At 42.0% G+C, this 21,898-nt stretch overlaps 2 protein-coding genes across 3 annotated transcripts in view; one reads left to right on the top strand and one right to left on the bottom strand.

Moving 5' to 3' along the window:
• The first annotated feature begins 166 nt into the window (after positions 1 to 166).
• fmnl1a (formin-like 1a) lies at positions 167 to 13,357 on the top strand. Its single transcript, XM_086176467.1, has 24 exons — positions 167 to 695; positions 4,393 to 4,476; positions 4,801 to 4,893; positions 4,979 to 5,052; positions 5,583 to 5,666; positions 5,742 to 5,885; positions 6,810 to 6,918; positions 7,035 to 7,111; positions 7,738 to 7,831; positions 8,147 to 8,221; positions 8,309 to 8,419; positions 8,685 to 8,831; positions 8,940 to 9,041; positions 9,216 to 9,834; positions 9,950 to 10,074; positions 10,170 to 10,372; positions 10,488 to 10,722; positions 10,812 to 10,880; positions 10,976 to 11,056; positions 11,299 to 11,428; positions 11,510 to 11,673; positions 11,756 to 11,857; positions 11,945 to 12,149; positions 12,328 to 13,357. The coding sequence occupies exons 1-24, from the start codon at positions 507 to 509 to the stop codon at positions 12,375 to 12,377; spliced, it is 3,366 nt and encodes a 1,121-aa protein (XP_086032593.1). The 5' UTR covers positions 167 to 506; the 3' UTR covers positions 12,378 to 13,357.
• Positions 13,358 to 17,609: 4,252 nt separating this feature from the next.
• The window catches only part of srcin1a (SRC kinase signaling inhibitor 1a), a 61,581-nt gene continuing 57,292 nt past the window's right edge, over positions 17,610 to 21,898 (bottom strand). Inside the window, exon 18 of one of the 2 annotated variants that reach the window (XM_086176462.1) lies at positions 17,610 to 18,583. In XM_086176462.1, coding sequence (XP_086032588.1) covers positions 18,578 to 18,583 — 6 coding nt within the window. In that variant the 3' untranslated portion in view covers positions 17,610 to 18,577. The remainder of the gene's footprint in view (positions 18,584 to 21,898) is intronic. The other variant, XM_086176464.1, reaches the window with a different exon arrangement.

Raw genomic sequence — 21,898 nt, 5'->3', positions numbered from 1 at the left:
TTGGAAGCTGTATTCAATCCCTGCCTTGTTATATTTTAGCCATCATCCACTGCTGTCTGACGTACCTGGCAGTTACCAAGTTGATCTTTCACCTCCACCCTATTACTGCATGTTGTTGCACAGGAAGTTTCTCTTCTGCTTTTGTGCTTCTGTGGTTTCAGTCAGTCTGTCAAACACAGCCCACTGATCTAAATTCCCTTCAACGTTCTTATACAGAGGATAGTTTCGGTGTTGTTTAAGACTGCGCGTTGTTTAAGACTGCGTTACAGATGACGGATGTGAGGAAGAACTATCCTTTTACTTCAGCCACCCTGTCCAAAGGATCTAGGAAGATGCAGTAAATAAGTGATTTTATATTCTTTTCCTCTAATGGGCCAAACTCTTTGAGTTAGGCCTGTTGATCTTGTTGAGCAGAGGGAAAGCCTCTGTTTGGGTATGCACTGATTTCTCTGGAGAAAGTGTTTGTGTAAAAAGCTTTCCCCCTGGATTACTTGTGGAGATTAGTGATGGGGAATGCTGCTTCGGGGGGCTCGGGCCATGAGTCGCCCGAAGGCCGAGAGGGCAGAAGCTCTGTCGGGGCAGCTTCGGGAATGAGCGAACCCACAACTTCAAACTTGCAGAAGAAGCAGCAGGCTCCTCCAAAACTACCCATCCCTCCAGATGCAGAGCTAGAGGAGCGCTTCAACATGGTGCTGGTGAGTGACTCCACAGCAAGCCCAACAACTTTGACACTTGCTGTACTTTCAGTGTGTAATAAAGCCGATAACATTTTGCAAATAAGCGTGAAAACTATTTTTATAGTTCAAATTCAGAGGATCAAAATCATAAATAATAATTAAACTTGTCCATTTGTTAAGCCATCATATGTATTCATTACTCTGAGCCTCTGTCGCAACCTTTCAAACTTTGTTTTCCAGAGATATAAATACTTAAGCCAACATTAGTATGCTGATATAAAAGACTGTCTAGACCACTGCTTCTCAATTATTTTCTGTTAGGCCTGCCTAGGAAGAAGAAAACATTTCGCACCCTCCCACCACTCTCTGCTGCAACTATGAGTAGCATAATTTGTCTATAAAATGGCTATATGTACACCTTTGCACAACACTGTGTCCTTATTAACCTTAAAGTAAAGAAAAAAATATAGATCAACTTGCAACATAGAATAATATTATTAGCATAACAGTGCTCGCTGGTTTATTGATCATCCCGCTTTCACAAAGCGGGATGATTGTTGCCAATATTCGGCACGTTTTCTCAGAAAAAACCTCGAGCGGCTTATCGAGCATAACAGGGGTGTAATGTCTTTAGGTGATGCCTTAATTTATTTGGTTTCTTGTTGTCTGCTGCCAACATGTTTAGACACAGTAAACACACCAGCCTTTCCACGTCTCCCAATGTAGTCACAGTGCAGCCAAGCGCTACATTCGCCTCGTTATATTTCCTCGTCTAAGCTTTTGGGTGACTTTCATTTGTTTCATTATCTCCGTCTCTCACCGCCTTTCTTATCATCCCTGTTGAATATTTTTCCATGGTGTCTCTTAAGGGTTTGTCCACTGCACTTCATATCTCATGCTCTGTGCTGTGCGCGTGCAAAAAACCCATATACCGTCGAGCTAATACTACGCCATAAGCATGTTCCCCGGGGTCACACGCCTACCCCTCCTCAGGGGGGCCCACATTTGAGGAGCTATGGTCTAGACTGATCAGTATTGCCCAGGTCAGTGCTTTATTGGAAAACAGTAGGCTAGGAAAAGAGCATCGAGTGCAGCTGGACTCGAGGGGAAGTTGAGCAAGCTTTTGCATGAGAAAAACCACAAGACCGGAAAACAAAGGTTTCACCACTATGCTATCAAGCTTACAACATTTCAGAGGAGTTGTTTACCATGAATAGATTTTGGCCTCATGAAAATGTAGTGGCACGGACACTGAATCCAAAATAAAATGGCGAATCATAAATATGTTGCTGTGACTCACAAGCACAAGCCCAAGCACTCACAATCAGTACAACATTTGGTGCCTTCTGACCTTAGATTTAAAGGAGATGCTTCAAAAATACACTGCTTTGAGGGATTCAAAGAAGGTGACCCTCAGAGTTGGAATGCCTTCCTAGGACCCACAGAATTTGTACTACTCTCACATACACGGAGCAAATCCAGTAAATCAACAAATAAGTTAAAGAAGGAATGTTCTCAGAGGTGTGTGGACTGCAGTAGATTGAAGATGAGTTGAACTGGCTGATATTGTCTGTATCCATGGAAACATCTCTGGGTGTCATCCGAGCCCCGTGAGACGCCTCCTTTTCTGAGAGCGCAACTAAAGTAGACATCAACTATAGCTTATAACACATTGACAGTTAATTTTTCTATTTTGTTAATTTGTTATAAATTTTATTAGGTTTTTGTTGTAAACACATCCTGGTAGACATTTAATATATAAGGAAATATATATATTACAAATTTGGGGAACACAAACTTTATCCGAGTATCTTATTGTTCCACTTCTTTTGAGATGATATGGACAATCACATGATCACAGGCACCAGTCAAACCCAGAATGATTAAAAATGCATTCTTATTCATTTATTTTTTTTTTATTTATGCTTATACAGCAGACTGCATTCAGTCTTTTCTCCAAGAGTTTCTAATATGTTTTGATAAATGTAAAAAACAAATCAAAAACTGTTTGCTTCAGTGTGACCTATTTTGAAGTTTTTTTTTTCCTCCGAGTTCAGCTTAGGTTAGAATTCTGACAAGCGACCTTTCAGAGGAAAGTTAAGTTGCTTTTTTTGGGATTAATGGATTATATAGGAAGAGTAAAATAAGGACATTCAGCATGTTGGCATAAATAAAAAGGACACCTACTGCTTGTGAACGGAACTTGGAGCTCAATGAGCTGCATTTATAACTATAAAAGTCCCCAAAAGGAAACCCGACAAGGATATGTAGCATTTTCTAACTTTTAAATGTAAGGTGTTTGGCATTTCGTGTAAACTGAGGGCGTCTTTGAGGTTGTAAATGTCAACACTGAATATTGTGTGGGTTCAGGTTTTCCATTTCACAATATCTGGCATATACTATACATGTGGAATTTGCGAAGGTGGCAAAAGCATAAAAATATGACCTCGCTGCCTTTCTTAGCAAAGTGGCCTCTTGATAATTATCTTCTTTTGTGTGAATTTAAAGGGCTCGGATTAGACAAACCGTTCTTCTCAATTTCTATGGCCCACATATATATTTCCTCAATGTAGGTGCTCAAACCATTGTTGTGAACCACAACATACACTTGGAAAGCTAGGCAAAATCACACATAAATGTACATAAACAGGGTTTCATGCAAAGGCACTTTTTAGGGGGTTTTAAACCACAAACCAACAGTGAGTACCCTCCCTTTCCCCTTTCCTGAGATCCATGTCACCACGCCTAGAAACATAGTAAATGCGAGGTGTGATAGAGAGGGCTGCCTCTTTCAAATCTTAGAGGCAAAGGTTAAATAAATAAGAAACATCTCACATATTGCTCCTCAGATGTGGGATTTTTGATCAGCGTAAAATTGAAAAGAAAAGCAAAATACAATTACCTGTGTTATTTTTTTTTATACAGCCTCTTATAAAAGCATGCAATTTCAAAGTAACCTGGGGAGGGACACAGACAACAATACAAAGAATAGTGATAAAATGTATAAATAATCAATGAATGAAATTCAAGTAAGCCCCCAGGGGTGTAATAAATGGTCATAAAAATTAATGAAACGTCATCCTTTTAACGTTCAAGCCAGAAAGGAAAAAATAGTAGGCTTTTCATTCTAAAATTGGAACAACATTACCTCATTGATACATTTATGAGGCCACATATAAAATAATTTGGAGACAATTATGGAAGTGATGTGGTTCAAACACAATTACCAAAAAATAATCTTGCCGGGTCAGAAGCCCCTCGAAGCTTCGTGGAAAACCAAATAATTTTTAAAATCAATTCTGTTTTACGAGGCACGGTAACGTCATTGTCCTCTTCCTTTTATTTAACTTTCTGCCCGCAGCATTTTGAACAAGCTGTCATTACTTTAGAATTGCAAGAGCAAAATATAAAAGCTTGAATTCAGCACAGTTCAGCGCAGTTCATTTTTCTTTTTAATTGGTATAGATATTAAGTTATTTTGAAGATTAAAAAAAAGCTCAAATCTAATATTGTTCCCCGGGATGTGTTTTATATTTAAACTGAAAATCAAGCAGTGGGGGCCATTTGCAGGATCCAGTTTAATAGCCTTCATTTTTTATTAATGTCATTTTTCATTGTGTTAATGTCATTTTTGCTTTCATTCATTTAAATATCACTGCGGAAAAAGAAGTTAGAGAACAACTGACAAAATATTTCCAATGTCGATATCTTCCAGAGCTACATGAACCTGCCTCCAGATAAGCTGACGCTCCTCAGTCAGTATGACAGTGAAAAGAAGTGGGAACTGGTCTGCGATCAGGTAAGAGCATTTTGTTCTGTGGCACTAAGAACATCACAATTTCACAAAACCCTGCCATCAAACCATTCACGTGAGTGTCTTCTCGAGGACAGTGGTGACGTGGTGCACGTAGAGGAAATGTGGTGAGGAGTGCAGGATAAAGCCTTGCAGCACATTCTCTGTGGTGGTTACTGATAAAGGCGTTGGCATAGAAACAGGGCTCCTGTGTCAGCTTTTAAAGCACCAGCAATAATAAACACAGAGCGCCGCTTTGATCGCTCTCAGCCATCTTTTGAAGACGTGCTGATCGAGTTATGGTTGGAAGCTAATTCTAGTCTTTCCCAGGAGCGTTTCCAGGTAAAGAGCCCGCCCTCCACGTACCTGGCCAAAATCAAGAGCTTCTACCAGGACCAGGTTGCACTAACCCTGAGGGTCAATGTGAGGTTTCCTATTTCCTATATTTTACACATTTGCTGTTACCTGCATAATGTGTCCCTGATTCTCATTTCTTTTGTATCTTCAGCTGAAGAAACGGATCCAAGATGCCACCAAAGTGCTGAAGGATTTAGAGATATCGCTTCGCACGAATCACATCGGGTGAGTGCGTTTAGGCCGGGCACGGCCACCGCCTGGATCTTTGTTACATTATTTGAAGTTCTGGACAATTTTACCAGATTTATTCAGGTTAGGTGCCTAACTTTTCTTCAGCACATTTTCAAATATGACTTTGTGCTGGATGAAGTGTTGGACAACATGAAAAAAACCCCAAATAAATCAAGATTTTTTTGTTATCACTTCCTCTGAATCACATTTGTAATTTGCCGCTCACTTGTATGTAAATATATAATCCACTCCCACTGAGATGAGGATGTTGTTATTCGGGTCTCTGCTTTCATCAAACCTGAGGGTCAACAGCAGAAAATAAATGGTTCTTACTAAAACCCACTCCTTAACTCTTTAATCCAGAATAATGTGATTTCCCTTCATCTTTGACACCTCGTCCCCTGGGCAAAAATCTGAATAAGTGACATTTTCAAAAGGGAGATTAATAAACACCCAAATATTTGTTGTTGAAAGGATTTATACGGCTCATGATAATAACAAATAGTCTGTCTTTCTCTTCCTAGATGGGCTCAAGAGTTTCTCAATGAACAGAACAAGGGTTTGGACGTGTTAGTGGAGTACCTGTCCCACGCACAGAGCGATGCTTCGTGAGTCCCGACAGGCTGTGAAAACTCGATGAGTTTATCACTGCAGACGTTAATCTATGACACTCATTTCCACAGGTTTGAGAACGATAGTGCCGAAAATGGCGGCCCCCTGTCAGAGAAAGGAAAGCAAGCCGAGAGGTCCATGGAAGACCTGACAAAGAGCTCCGGCAGCTCCCATTCACACGGGATGGGCAGAGCTGCCCGAGTGCTGACCGTGAGGTGAGAAGCTCTCCAAAGCCAAATGGAGATCCTCTATTTCTGTCCACTTATATCCTCTTTTTTGTCGCCACCATCAGCGGTTTGTTGCCTCCCCTTTGTTATTGTAGGTGTTTTTCTTTGCTGATAATTTTTGATGGATGAAATAAGGGTAGGGTGCAAAGGAGAGCACTTCTGCCTCACAGTAGGAAGGTGCCTGGTTTGAATCCAACAGGGGGCCTTTCTGTTTGGAGTCTCCATTTTCTCCCCGATGTCTGCCTGGGTTTCTTTGGTTTCCTCCAAAAGTCCAAAACACGCACCGGATGTGTGAATGAGGAAGTTAATGGTTATGTGTCTTTATATGTGGGTCTGTGATAGTTCTAGGCTTTAACCCGTTTCTTGTTTAGTGACTGCAGGAGTGTGGCTGGTACAGAATAAGAGGTATAGGTAATGAATAAAAACAAAGGTAATTATAGTGGATCTAAAAAGGCAACAGGTAAACTTTATCACCTCCACTTCTGTCTCTTAAAAACGTAGATGAACCAACTGCGGAAAATCACAATGAAATAAATGCATAGCAGGCTAAATGTATTTCATCAGTATAGGTGTGTTTCATTTTAGGAGACATTAGAACTCATTTATTGTACTAATTTTATGGCAAATCCTATTAATGTTCCTCTTAAAGTATTTAAGCAATTTAACAATACTTTCTTCCCTCTGTGTCTTATCTTCTGTTTACTGATATTATTCTAAGTTCTTTAACCTGATGCTACATGTGAGATGAATACAGTGCCCTTTATGTCCCCATAATCCACATTTTGCGAAACCACGCTAAAAACATTTGAGCATAAATGCCCTGTGCTAATTGTTAGTTAAATAAATATAATGAGGCAGAAGGAGGGCCAAGTTCTGTGTTCATGCATCCACACTGTGGTTGTCCCTTTGTAGAATAAGCTCATCTCTGGGAAACAAGATAAGCAGAAAGTCCCCTTCATCCAACCAGAGAGATGACGTACATGTGTGTATCATGTGCCTGCGAGCCATCATGAACTATCAGGTACACTTTTACCAGTTTCCTCACAGATTACAAACACTGGTGTATGGAAGTCAATTTGTTTTTTGACTCTTTGTTTTCCTGGAGCATTACTTTATACATTTTATTTGTGTTCTAAGTCTGGGTTCAACCTGGTGATGAGTCACCCATGCTGTGTGAATGAGATCACCCTCAGCCTTAACAGCAAGAACCCAAGGTGAGTATATCCGTGGGTGATTCTCAGGCAAAAGTGTAAAATAAGATTATGAGTTTATCCTCATATTACTCATTTCCATATAAATGAATGGTCCCATTGTGCATTGGTTGTATTTAAGTCAGAAGTTATTAGAAATCTATTACTAACATCTCCAAATACAGATTATAGATCACGTGTTGGGTGAAATATTTGTTTTTCATAAAAAGAACGCTTTCCTTCGTCATTTTGTATTACACTCCTAAATATATGAATCAAGGGAGGTTTTCTGTTCCATTGAGGCCGTTTCAAAATTGTGTATTTTTTCAAGTCACATGGATTTATCTGTGTCATGAGGCATATTTTAACAAAAAACCCTGGGCATAAAATATATCCATGGAAACCATAGTTGCTTTTGAAAATATATATTTATCGATGTTTTAACTATTTTTCATAACACAATTCAAATAGAGGGATATTTTCTCAGAATGCTCATGGCCAAATGCCATCAAATTATATAGTAGTAATAATTATCATACACTTAGATCCCCACCCCCCAAAATAGCCCACCATTAATGAATTAGCAATCTATGAACGTGAGTGTGTGTGTGTGTGTATACGTGTCTCTGACAGCCCTTCTTCTCCACCAGAACCAAAGCTCTTGTGTTGGAGTTGCTGGCCGCTGTGTGTCTGGTCCGGGGCGGACACGACATTATTCTTTCTGCTTTTGACAACTTCAAAGAGGTAACGTTTTTTTTCTGACACTCCTTGTGCCTTCTCACCATGATCTAATGTAACTGTGGCTGTCACATTTTCAGTCATATCATGTTTCCAATTCCTGACTTCCCCTCTGTGACTAGTCATCTTGTGACTTACCCAGTCCACCCGACACACGCATCGTTGTCTCGATTTGAACACACTTACAACAGTTATACTGTACAATTAGTAAGGCAGCTACAATATAGAATATAAGAAAAATACCTACATTTGTCATTCACGTCCCCCATGTGGGGAACAACTAGAAATGCATCACAAGCTTGTTTTTTTTCTTCTTCTTAGGTGAGCAAAGAAAAGTATCGCTTCGAGAAGTTAATGGAATACTTCATCAATGATGACAGCAACATTGACTTTATGGTGGGTGGACAGATGTTTAACCACCGTTTGAATAAACGCATCATGAAAACTGTTTGGTGGTGTAACCGTCACTGTGTTCTCGTCCAGGTGGCCTGCATGCAGTTCATAAACATCGTGGTCCATTCAGTGGAGAACATGAATTTCCGTGTCCATCTACAGTACGAGTTCACTCACCTGGGATTAGACAAGTATCTGGAAGTGAGTTACATAAGTCATGCTTATGCTATGCTAACAGCGAACAGCTATGGCTCAGATTTCAATGTTTTTTCCAGAATTATTACCGGAGGTGAATGCATGACAAAGTACAAGCAATGCACAGGAAGTTCATTACAGTTATATCAAGCATACCGATCAGTCTGATGTATATCTTAAATTTAATTTCCCTGCGGATTTAACATTTTATGTGTTATAAAAAGTAACTCTTCATGCTGGAGATCTTAACAATCGCTGTTTCACTTGTTAGACCCTGAAACTGACAGAGAGTGAGAAACTGCTGGTCCAGATCCAGGCTTACCTGGACAACGTGTTGGACGTTGGGGCTTTGCTGGAGGACGTGGAGAGCAGAGGAGCAGTGCTGGAGGAGTTGGATCAGATAGACCATAACACACAGGTCAGCCAGGAAATGAAGAAAACAAAGACATCTGTAATGGACCAAAGGACATTGTGATGTTCTCATGCAATGTGTGCGGGGGTATCAAGTCAATGTTGTCCATTTCAGTTGAGTGTCCAAATTGAGGAGATCGAGAGACAGACTATGGAAAGAATATCTGACCTTGAGACTCAACTCATGCAGGCCACCAAGGAGACTGAGATTCTGAAGGTAAGCCTAGTTTCAGATTGTCACCACCTTGATCACTTAGAATATCATCAGAATTATCGCTAAACTAAATCATTTTTGACTCAGATTAATATGACTTATCAAATTCATCTACAAGTATCATTGCATGTTAAAGCACTTTTTTGGCATATGTGTGTCAACACTGGTTTTTCACAGGAAAGCCTGCGAGACTCCTGTTTCCAGGTTAGCACCCTGCAGCAGAGGGAAAGAGAGCGGGAGCTAGACAGGGAGAGGGAGAAGGACAGGGAGCGTTTCAGCACCTGCACATCCCAGTCACCCTCAGAAATGGAGCAGAAGATCCAGGAGTTACAGGAGAAGGGGCTGATCCGACTCGGGCGCACTGCTTCAGGGGGTCTAGACATCCAGGTTGTGCCTGTCACAGTGACCGAGTACGTCCCAGCTACCGCCCCAGTTACCCAGGCCAGCACCGCTGGGACTGGTTCCTCCCCCTCAGTTCCACCACCTCCACCTCCCCCACCCAGTGGTCCTGGGAATATATGTCCTCCTCCTCCTCCTCCTCTGCTTCCACAACCTTGCCATGCTGCAACCCCTTCTCCCCCTCCTCCTCCTCCTCCCCCTCCACCTCTTCAAACTACAATGGGTGTCCCACCACCCCCTCCTCCTCCTCCTCCCCTTCCATGTGGTAACGAGGGTGTCCCTCCACCTCCACCCCTGCCTTGTGGATTTGGAGGTCAGCCACCTCCTCCACCCCCACTGGGTGGTGGACCTCCACCCCCTCCTGGGTTTGGACCTCCACCTGAGGGACCGGACTCTGGTGAGGAGCTGACCTGAAAAGAAAAATAGGGTCAATACCTTTCATGTCAAGTGATTCAAATAAAAAATGTGATCATTAACCGACATCTTTACGTCACCGCAACTTGATTCCTCAGGACTTAAGAGCAAGAAGCCCATTCAGACCAAGTTCAGGATGCCCATATTAAACTGGCAGCCATTAAAACCAAACCAGGTGACGGGTACAGTCTTCAACGAGCTGGACGACGAGCAGGTTCTGGGGGTAAGAAGATGCAATAATCTTCCCATGAGTAACATTGAAATGCAAAGCCAATTATGAATCCTCACCTCTTCCGCCTCTCCCTTTGTTTTCGTCAGGAGCTGAACATGGAGATGTTTGAAGAACATTTTAAGACGAAAGCCCAGAGCAATTCAGCCGATTTATCCAAAATGAAGACAAAGCTGTCCAAGAAGGCCCCCAATAAGACTTCCTTAATCGATCCCAATAAGGCCAAGAATCTCGCCATCACTTTACGCAAGGGGGGAATGAGCCCTTCCGACATCTGTACCGCCATCGAAATGCACGTAAAACACAGACAGACAAGCCTGCCGGCCTGAAGTTCCTCCCACCATATATTCTTCTCTATACCTTTATTTATTGTCATTGTCATCCTAACAATCTTGTGTTTCCCACAGGTACAACCAGGAGTCTCTGTCTATAGACTTCCTGGAGTTGCTGGAGCATTTCATCCCATCGGACTTTGAGATGAAGTTGCTGGTTAACTATGAAAAGGATGGGCGCCCAGTTGACGATCTAACAAATGAAGACCAATTCATGCTACGCTTTGGTAAAATTCCTCGCCTGAGTCAGCGGATTAGCACTCTCACCTTCATGGGCAATTTCCCCGATGCCGTCAAACGCCTGCAGCCGGTCAGTTTTTACTCAAACTCATCATAACTCAAACCGCAAGGGAGTGGGATCGAAGGGCTACGAGAAATTATTGTTTTTCTCATCCACAGCAACTTAACTCCATCATCACGGCATCCATGTCCATCAAGTCTTCTGCCAAGCTGAAAAAGATGTTAGAAGTGAGTGAAAGAGCACAGCACACTGATGGAGCATCCAGATATCTGGCTTTTCAAAAGTGAACCCATCTCTGTCGTCTCCCAACCCTACTCTTCAGATCGTTCTGGCTTTTGGCAATTACATGAACAGCAGCAAGAGGGGAGTGGTTTACGGTTTCAGACTCCAGAGTCTTGACCTTGTGAGTATATTTACAAAAAGGGAGTGGCTTCACTTCTTTTGCCAAATTTGCGGAACATAAAACAATAATATCAATCCTGCACTGACTGAATGGATGTCGCTATGTTTGAGGTCATTGTCCAATTCGAATACTGGGGAAAATAACAGGCAAATTAGGCATGATTATTGTAGAATATGAAAATAATTGTGAATTTTATTGATATGCGCAAAGAGAAACTCTCTTTCCGATTCTTTATTGTTCAGCTGTTGGAGACAAAGTCTACAGACCGCTCTCAGACGCTGCTGGATTTCATCACCAACATTGTCCAAGAAAAGTACCCCGACTTGGCCAACTTTTATTCTGACCTTCACTTTGTGGACAAGGCGGCGCTCGGTACGCTCCCGTTCAGCAACTCCATCTCTGGAGCTTTTCGTTTCTAAATCCTTGAACTCACCTCTGCCTTTTGCCCACTAGTATCTCTGGATAGCGTCCTTCAAGATATCCGCTCGCTGGACAAGGGAATGGAGATGACGAAAAAAGAGTTCCTTGTGCAGGATGATAGCCCGGTGTTGAAGGAATTCATTAAAACTAACAGTGAGCAGTTAGAGTCTCTGATGAAGGACAGCAAGAAAGCTCAGGTCAGCCCACTTGTTCACCTAATACAACATTCAATGCCTAAAGAGGGCTTTTGCACAAACACTCATGACATTTTCCCTCCAGGAGGCTTATTGTTCCGTTGTGGAGTATTTCGGAGAAAACCCTAAAACAACTCAGCCTTCTGCATTTTTTCCGATGTTTGCACGTTTCATAAAGGCCTTTAAGGTGAGGATGCATGTTGAGCCTGAAGTATTTGTCATTTATAATGCTTTGCATTAGAGAGTTAACCTTATTTTGTTCCCTTGAGCACAGAAAGCAGAGCAAGACATTCAGCAAAGAAAGAAAATGGAGAGCGAGAGCAAACAGGAAAAACAGTCTCCCGCTCCTAATTCGAACAAGCCCGGGCTCATGATGCCCAAGATGCCGCAGCTAGACCTGATAGCAGAGTTGAAGAAAAGGCAGGTCAAGCCACAGGTTCGCGAAGGAAAAGACGGCGCTTTGGAGGACATTATCACAGGTATAGTAGAAATTCACAGTTGTCGTATGCTGAGACGCTTGTAAATGTAGCCTTCAATAGACACACTGAAGTGTTGAATTGGACGTGCGGGTGGATGTTTAAAGACTGAGTGCTGCAGGTTTAGTGTTTGTGTTGTTGGAATGCCGCCTTAATCTGAGAGTGCTTGGATCTACCTTAGATTTGAGGAACACGCCGTTCAGGCGGCCAGCTCATCGCCCGGAATCCTGAGCCATTTGCACTCCTGGACTTTCTGCGTGTTGAATGAACCACACTGAAGCACACAGTCTTAAAAAATTGAACCTATATTTTTCTCCTTTTTTAGTATCAGTTTGCTTTGTAAATAGAATTACATTATACATTTTCAATACATTTAGACTGTTAAGTTTGTTATTTTTTTCTTTATATTTTTGTAGTGGCTCCTGGATTTACATTGTTCATATTTGTAGAGTTGTTTCCTTTTAAGACATTAAAAAGAGTGTCTCTGACCACTTTTTTTTTTTGTGAACATTTCTGAAGCTAAAGGCTGTACAAACATCCCTGGATGACGAAACACACAATAAGGAGTTATCGAGCAAACTGAAACATCACAACTGTACAAGAGAGCTGCACTTTATTGGACACACAATCACAGAAAATTATGTACAAAAGAAGGCGGGTTCCCCCGCCCACTATCTTCTCACAGGAAAAACACACACGTTTCTCACAGAATATCATGGCATCCACACTGATGAATTAGCATCTCCAGTATCATTAGGCTTTTAAATTATCATATTATAGATCTATTTCCATATTTTTAGTTCTTATATCACACTACTCTACAAATGGGAGCATCACTCTGTAGAAAGAGCACACTGATACGGCGGTGACCCCTCTGGCCGCGGTGCGTTCAAGCCCCCCAAAGCCCCTCAGGAATTCCAACACTCTGCCACAGTCACCATCTTCATCATCACCACATTAACGTTACAGCAAGACTTAACATGCCTGTGTCACATTATGACGTTTCATTCTTCACGTTTGTAAACCTCTAACATAAAACCATTGTTCTCGTTCTCTTTTTTTGGGAGAAAACATATAGACAACATTTTTTTATTGTTTTGACTGCACCGTGCGATTGCTTGAGACTATACATGCATTGTTTTCTATATACCTTTGTACCCATCATCATAGTTAATCATATTAATAAAACATTTTCCTTTTGGACATGACAATTTTGTTCAACTATTAATGACTCTGCCTATTTACAAGTCAATTTTGTTTTTCTACTTTTGATGCCAAGATTTTTGAACATCCACACATTCATGTAAAAATACAGTACATATACAGTACATACTATATACAGTACATACTATAGATTTTAGGTTCATTATAAAAAAGATAATGGCAAATGAAAAGATAAAACAATCGTTTCATACAACTCTAATTCCTTTAGTTGATCCATTAATATGTTTTTTTGTGCTACTTAAAGCCAGAATTAACAACAAAAATGTGCTTCCACGTGTTGTGACGACAAATACCCTTTCTCTCAGAATGCTCTAGCATTTCCACGCCGCTACCATCCAGCTCACGCGCAAACATGACGCAGAGGAATATTAAAGCCGTGTAACTTAATTGTTTCAAAGCAGCAAGGCTGGGTATGGAGCCCTCCGGGCCCATAGACTGACCTTTCACAGTAGATACCACAATGTCTGCAGTTCTGATCTCTAACATCACGAGTACCAGCTGAATCACAAGTGCGGTATGGAGATAAGCGAATCAAACAGACCGGAAACGAGTTTACCCGTCCCCGCATCCACCAAAAAATGAAATCAACAAACAAACAAAACTCGTAGCAAAATAAGCCTCTAAGCACAGGTACTGTGTAACTCTCTGACACCCCCCTCCCGGGGAGGTGAAGTTGTAGAGGAGTCGGACACAGATTTTTAAGGACAGGTGTTTTCTAACCAAAAATTACGATTAAAAAAAAAAAAAATCAATCAAATGAAAATTCTAAAAGAGCTAACCCAGTGCTCGTAAACAAAATCCTTGAATTCGAGAAAAAAGAACTTCGGTGTATATTACAGAGGCTAACTGTTATCTATACAGATATTTAAACAAATATAAAAATGTTCTGCATATGAATAAATAATCTCAGTGTGAAATGTAATATCTCTCTCAATAAATTAAAAAAGAAACATCTGTACAAAATGGCCACTAATATAGAAAACTCAAGAGATGATGACATTTTACAGTATATAATTTAATCTAGGCCTATATATAATCACACTTTTCTTCACAATTATTATATCATACACAAACATCTCACTTAGATATATTCATATATGTATATTTCTTCTATTTTATTTCAAGTTTGCATGAGTTTTTTGATTGCCACGGGCCTCCGCTGTGAGTGTGTCCTCGACATGCCCACTAGATCTCCAGCCATGTTGAAATCACAGCCCACTAACACTTGTCTTAGAATCATTCTTGAGAGCGCCGTCACGCAATTCTGGTGGGGGGAGGGGGCGGGGGGTTCATCTCAGACTTTCCTGGGGCAAAGCATCCAAGCATGAATATTTCCTCCCCGGCACTCGCCAGTTGCAAATGCAATAAATTCAAGAGAGTTATGGATTTGAGTGTGGAACAGCATGAGTAAGTGAATTTCTTTCATTTGACTTCACTCAATATGAAAGCAAGGGTTTGAACCTGGCTGGCAGTGCCACAGAGCACCCAGGGTGAGGCTTAACTCGCTGTGCTGTGAGCTTGCAGTTTTTGCACATTGCTTGAGCTCTGGGAGATTTTAGTCAAATGCCCCTGCTGCAACATGACACCCTCTGCATTTCAAGTGCTATCTTCCCTTTTCTTGCCCTGTGAAAATGTGTACAGGCCACATTTTCACAGCCTCCTCTTTGGGTAAAATTGTAAGTCTGTCACTGCCGCTGATCTGATACCGTAGATCAACCGAGAGGTTTGGGGGAGGGGGGGTCGGGATTCTGGAAAGAACAGTCTTAAGAGGCACTGGGAAAAAACATGGTGATAGGTCCTTGCAGACAAACAGGCAGGTGTGCCTCAAAGGCAAAGTGAAATTGCAACACTGCTAATTGCACATTGCATACATTGTTCACGACAGAGGCCCATCAAACATTGTCCTAGCATAACCTTGACTGAGGGGGTTTTCATTCACAGACGCGCCAAAGACAAAGGGAAACGCAGCCACTTAGCCCTTCTCCGGCTGTCAAACCCTACTTCTCTTCCCTTCTCTCAAAGTCTTTTATATCAGAAGCACTTTCAAGGAGAGCAGGCAATCAAAGCTGGCTGTCGTGGAGGAGCCGTCTCATGTCCCCAAAACTAATTCTCTCTTCAAGCTACCTTCTCTTTCACACAAGTGCCTTTTGCACATGTTTTCATCTCAAAAAGTCATTCTGGTGATATAAAAAAAGGAGGAGAAAAAAACATGAAGGAGGAATGTCAGTTCCCGCCTTGCAGAGTCCATGCAGCAGCGCATGATGGGGAGCCTGACTAAGAGTTCCTTGTGCAGATTTTCATTTGGGGTTTTCAAGGATAGACCTCTGATGCGCATTTAATGATAACTTCCAGCGCTGGTGTTGGGGCACACCAAAAACTCAACATTCAGAAGTATATCTTTTTTTAAACTTCAGGCAATAACACCGAAAAGGGCAAAAGTATTATGCTTATTCTGTGTCCGGCATTTATGATGGATCCACCATTTTTATAGGCAATGCGCAAACTTTGTCTCATATACCGCCATGTGACACCAACTAATGTATATCAAAAATGGTTTAATAATTTTGTTCCAAATTGTGCTCTGAGGTAAAAGGGCCTTTAAGACATTTGCACTGTTGCTTTGTAATGACGAATTCTTTGTTTAAATTGTAACAAGGCTGGACAGAATGAACACAACAGACAAAATGAAGTAGGTATCAGATTTAAGTGGCCAACTGTTGTTTGAGTCTAAAGTATTTCACAACCGGCGTATCCCTAATAAATAGGATTACTCAGGAAAATAAATTGCCATACTGCGCTTGTCTGACATAAGATTGATAATAAAATTAAAGAAATAAATGGCATATTTTTAGTCAGAATTTACCCCTGAAAATGAAAATGGTCTAGCTTAATTTCAAGTCTCTTGGCTTAGGAGTATTTTTTTCCTTTCTAACTGACACAAACTGAAACATTTATTATGACACTTAACTTGATCAAATGTCAAATTCCATGATTGAATATATATATATATGTATATATTTTTTTTCTTTTTTCCACACATGTTTTACAAAAAGGCCAGTCAAACCGTGAAACTTAATAACCTGCAGACTGATTTTGCAGTTCAAAAGAAACTCCTAAACTGTCAGTTAAAGAGTGAACACTTTTTCTCGTTTCCCATAAACCCCCTTGTTACAGATTAATTCAAGGATAATTCGTGACGCAGGGGTAAGTAAATGAAAACAAACAAATGAAAAGAGGCCTGCAGTTTGTGCTTCTGTGGCTTTACAAGAACGCATGTGTCAGAATGTGTGTGTGTGTTACTCATCGCTGTGTGCTTCAGTCTTTGGGATGGTGTGTGATGTCAGGCGCCGATATGTCAGAGCGACCTGTGAGATGCTACGGTGGAAACATCCTGATTGTCATTATTAAATACTTCATAAACATATACACAAATTCAACTTGTTTATACAATTCATCATGTGCATTTTTCTGTAGTTTAGATAAATCCGTCTTAGATAGAGATATGCTGCTTTAAGACTACCTACTATAATGTGCTTGTATGGATAAAACTCTCATTTTGGATGCACTGATTTCTTTTCATAGGGATGCATATAAATATTAAAGGAAATAAAATCAATACATATAGTGAGATAGTGAAATGTTTGGTTGGAATAATCATAGCTCCATGGATGAGGATGAAGGACAGTCATGTAAACTCTTCACACAGTGTGTACAAACAGGGAAAATATAGCACCAGTTCAGTGTGTAAAACAGGTAATGGAAGGAAAGCCGCATAACACCCTTCCAGATGAAACCACGACGACCACCTTGATATTTTTTTCCGAGTGGAGTGACATTGTGCCAGGCGATTAAAATACATGAGAACGACAGCCTAAAATACACACAAATACTGGACTCACTCTGTGATTATTTCAGCTCTATTTTCCTACAAACATCGAGGTCTAGGCGGAAGTTCTTCATGAATGACGCACGGAGGGAGGGTCTACATGTGAGCCATCCAGCAAATCCATCCCGACAACATCAGCTCCTGAGTGGAAAGGTGTGCGATGGAAGGTGCCGTTTGACTAGGAGTGAAAAAATGTGCCGATGGAGAGGGATGAGACTGGGAAACATGTCCAAGGACAAAACCGTGACTCCATTTACACTGTAGTGGTTCTTCCCATATCGAAGTGAATCCATGACTAAATGTAAAAAAAAAAAAATGGAAAAAGTCATGAAAAAATGAATATCTGAGTGTTCTTTCTTTTTTTTTTTTACACAATGAAGATGTTTCTCTAAATGTTCAACGGGATGATTGGGTTTAATTTGCATCCATCCTCCTCTTCATCACCTGGAGTTGCTGGGACTGAGGTCTCCATTCACTGGCTCACCCGCGCCCTTCCTGGAATCGCAGGGATCGGTGATCTGATAACTGGGCTTGAGAACCATGTGCGAGATGGTGACAGGAGACGAGGGAGACAGGGAAGAAGTAGGCGTCGTGGGAGAACGGGAAGAAGAAGGGGTAGCAGTGGGAGTCGGGGAGGAGCCGGGGGAAGAGGATTGGCTGCTGGACAGGGGCAAAGAAGAGGCTCGCTGCTCCCGTAGAAGCCGGTGATAACGTAGGGTAGAGGATAAGAGAAGTGCCTCTGCGGTCAAACCGGATGCAGACAAGCTTGTTAGCAGGGCTTTGGCTTGGCTGGGGGAGGCTGTCAAAGATGGCATCGACCTCTCCGGGGCTTTCTTCCTCGCACCAGTGGTAAACGCTGCTGCAGGTGAGGGCACTCGGCCGGACAAATTGCCCGTTTTGATACCAGAAAGGTTTGGCTCAGCACTGAAGCTGCTGGTTCCCAAGGCCTTTGGGTGGAGTGGGAGACAACGGGAGGAGAGGAGCGCAAAAGATTTCAGGTTTTCAGGGGTCAAGGGGGGAATAATGAAAACTTTAATCCTTAAAACTGGTTGTGGCTGGGAGCTATCCCCTGCAGCACCATCCTTCACAGTCAAACATGCCTGCATGCTCACAATCACGCTGGCCAACACCCACCCAACAAATACAGACGGATCGGAGGGGCGGAGTGGATTTCACATTGAACACTAGAACCTGACTCTATCAGTGATGGAAGGGGAACTGACTAAATCAGGGGGTCAGACAGACGAATGTAGCTCTCTACTCAGATGATGCCGAACGAGAAGGAAAGGGAGGCTGAGGAGGCTGGACGCGGACAGGTCGATCACTGCTGCAGGGTCACAGAGTCACAGGGAGAGGAGGTGGGCGGGCCAGGTGCGGGGTGGCACGGGGTCAGGGTGACAGAGTGGGTGAGGTGGCACCGCAGTCAGAAGAAACATGTGGCAGAAGGATAAGGATGGGGTCGGGGGTGAAAACAGAACAAGAGACAAACACAGAAGACCATTATTCAGGTTGATAGCAGCATGTGCGTTGTAAGCCTTGATACGATAAGGCTGCGCATCTACACATGGTGACCAACAACATTAAAATACACCTGTGGTAAAGTGTTTATTTTGACACTTATTTTAATGACAGCGACTCATTAAAAATGCAAAATAACCAGACAAATGCCATCACACCATCCCTCTCTCTATGTGGTGCAGGGAGGAGTCACTAGATGGCACTGTTTAACAGTGTGGGTATTGCATTCATCATGTGTGCTTTCTGAGGGCCAAGGTGAATGCATCTACCCTGCTGCATGCTTGATGTGCAGGTACCACAACGCTGGAAGGTTAGGCTTTTTTTATTTTAGATCTGTTTTATAGTTTCCTTTCATTCAAATAAAGACTTGCTGAACTGAATTTGAGAGTTGCACCTAAAGGTTAACATCGTTGTTTGTGGAAGACGGGTTGCCTCTGAATGAGAGGCGATTCGGCTGCCGGGAGACGCCGCCCAGAGCACCAGGATGTGCATCCTGCTCGGCAAACACACACATTTTCTTTGGAATTTGCATGAAGCAGAGCACATCCTTCATCTATCCATCCGTCTGTTGCAATTCAAATCCCACAGCTCATTCAGTATACCCCAAATTTCTTCTGATTGATATTGTCCAATTATAATAAAAAAAACATGATATTCACGTTAATTGGATGGGAACGGGTGGAATTAGACCACTGGGGGACTCCAAAGTGTCCTGTTCATTCATTTATTTTGTGCCTCATTCAGAATACCCGAGAAATGTTAATTTCCATTTGGCCAGAAGAAAAAAAAAACGATCTAAATTACTAATGGGAGCTGGTAGGAGAGTAAAAGTTTGGAGTCTCATTTCTGAAGCGACGCCTGGGGGAAATTTAAGAGAAAATCCATCGCCGCCGCCTCTGCTATTCATTTGAATTTTCTGTGAACCGTAAGGTTTTTGGGGTTACGGGTGCAATACACGAAGCGAGTGAGGTGTATCGTTCTTTATTTTGCCGTCCCCTACAATTAGGATGTCTCCTCTGAAATTCAGGGAGGGGGTTAAAAAAAATATTGGCGTTTAAGGCCATGTACAAGCCAGCCTCCGTCCCCGATAATATGATGTGATGACCGGCAGACAGTCGCTGAGTTTCTTGCGTTCACCTGTCTGATCACGCTGATAGATCACACATGCATCTGCAAGCTCAACTATCAGGGCCTGTGTATTTTTCTCATTTAGATATAAAAGACATTGAAAAAATTGGTGATAAAAATCATAAGCTCCGGGCGAACCATCTCCAAATGCTTGAATTAATTTCAAGACGGTTGTAAAAATATCTGTGTCTTGAAGGCGGCCGCCACTGCTGCTGTACTGGGTTGTCATTTTGCACGTGTATTTGTACTGCATCTCTCCTGCGACTACTGGGGCTGCGTTGTTTGGCAGTTGTATAGTGGAAGCACCGTCGCTGTTATTCACTTTCTACTGCTATACTAATTAAATGCTTTGTCCCCTCGGCATCTACATTTTACAAAATGCCACATCGCACAGTTAATAGCGGTTATGGAAACCGCCACAGCTGACTGTTGGTTTTAAGTCAGGCGGTCCTTTTGTTTCCTCAGCTATTTATTTTCACACGAAAAGGCTTGTCACAGACTCTCTATGCAGACAATTAGCTTCGACTGCTCATCGTCCCTCTGAGGGTTACCGCTTTCACGCACGCTCTCTCCTCTCGCGGTTGCTGTTTTGAACAGATTCCACGGAACAGAGCGGGCTGTGTGTTAGGGTCACACTTAAATAATGGGATTATTAGTGTAATTATTTTTGCTTTTGTGAGGTTTGAGAGGGAACCCACTCGTCTTTTGATTTACTGGGGTCAGAAGAGGAACCGTAGAAAGCAGGAGGGGCAGGCAGAGATGTAAAGAGAGAGAAGTCTTTACACAGAGAAAGACAATTGTCTTCTTTGAACTGAAAAATCAGACAGAAGTGATGATTATTGCACGGCAAAGATTTCCCATCATCCTCTCTGCATTCAGCAGCTTCGCTACTGTCATCAAACCGCAGAGTCTCTCTCCGTCTCTCTTGCTCTGTCTCACCCATTTACTTTTCTTTAATCTTCAAGACTAAGTGTGTGTCAGAATGCTCTGTTAAATTTCTAGAGATAGGGTGGTTTAGAGACACTTGACTGCCCCTGTTATTTTTTAAATTACATTGACATTAAGCTTTTTTTCTTTTTTTTTTTTTCTCTTGTGCACAGGCGAAGTGCAAAAATCTTCTCTTGGCTTTACTGGACTTGACACGCTTCAACAGTTCAATTTCCTCAGCGCCACAGGCCATCTTGCATTCTTATGTCCAACTCTTCAATGCAAAGCAATTACATTTCTCAAAATGCAGAGCCAGCTACCCGGACGATGTTTAATAACAAGTGTTTAGATTCAGGCTTTTGTATTGTTTGATCAAATTTGGCCTTAAGTGTCGGATGGATTAAATTTAACAGCAAATTCATGAAGTATGCCACACAGCCAGCAGGACTCTGCCACAACTATTGCGGTCAGAGAGAGATATCAATTGCACTCTGTGTTACTGGGAGTTATTTGCAGTGGTCTTAAACACAGGTTTAGAACACAGATATTATAACACCAATTTAGGTCCCCCATATTTCCCTGCATGACAGTTGGAGTCTGAGAAACACAGCAGCATACACGGCTTTTGTTCACATATATCACGCATATGAAATGACCACTGCAAGTGATACATTACACAATCGTCTACAAAGATTCAAAACTGTGACAAAGGCCAACCAAAATAAAGTCACTTTGGTTTTACCCACGGGATTCGCTCCACTCTTTCCCATCGGCCGGTTAATGGTCACGGCTTACCAGTTTGCACTTCCAATTAAGTTTTGCGGAATTTCTAAATGAAAGCGTGACTAAAACGCACAGATCCAGTTAATACTTTGAAGATGTGAAATGTGTGATAGCTGCGGAGGGGAACGTGCGGTGAGGCAGGTGAAAATGCGTGCAAAAATCAGAGGGTCTGCATGGACATTTAGGGGTCTCCAAAAACTTGCTTTTTTGAAAGGTGGGCCTCTGATTTGCAACCACTTTTAAGTTAACTTGATATTCTATCTATCTTACTAAGATTCACAAATTT

The sequence above is a fragment of the Fistularia commersonii genome, chromosome 28 (assembly GCF_037954325.1).
Source record: "Fistularia commersonii isolate RoL2024-O1a breed Wild chromosome 28, RoL_Fcom_v1.0, whole genome shotgun sequence".
In the NCBI taxonomy this organism is placed as follows: domain Eukaryota; kingdom Metazoa; phylum Chordata; class Actinopteri; order Syngnathiformes; family Fistulariidae; genus Fistularia; species Fistularia commersonii.
Note: the sequence above shows the minus strand (reverse complement) of the source record. Positions and strands in the feature narration are given on the sequence as shown.

Bases quoted from the DNA above. Each gene is read 5' to 3' on its own strand.
- fmnl1a (XM_086176467.1), top strand. From the start codon at position 507: ATGGGGAATGCTGCTTCGGGGGGCTCGGGCCATGAGTCGCCCGAAGGC. The intron at 9,835-9,949 runs GTGAGGAGCTGA...TTGATTCCTCAG, and splicing joins ACCTGAGGGACCGGACTCTG to GACTTAAGAGCAAGAAGCCC. The intron at 11,858-11,944 runs GTGAGGATGCAT...CCTTGAGCACAG, and splicing joins GTTTCATAAAGGCCTTTAAG to AAAGCAGAGCAAGACATTCA.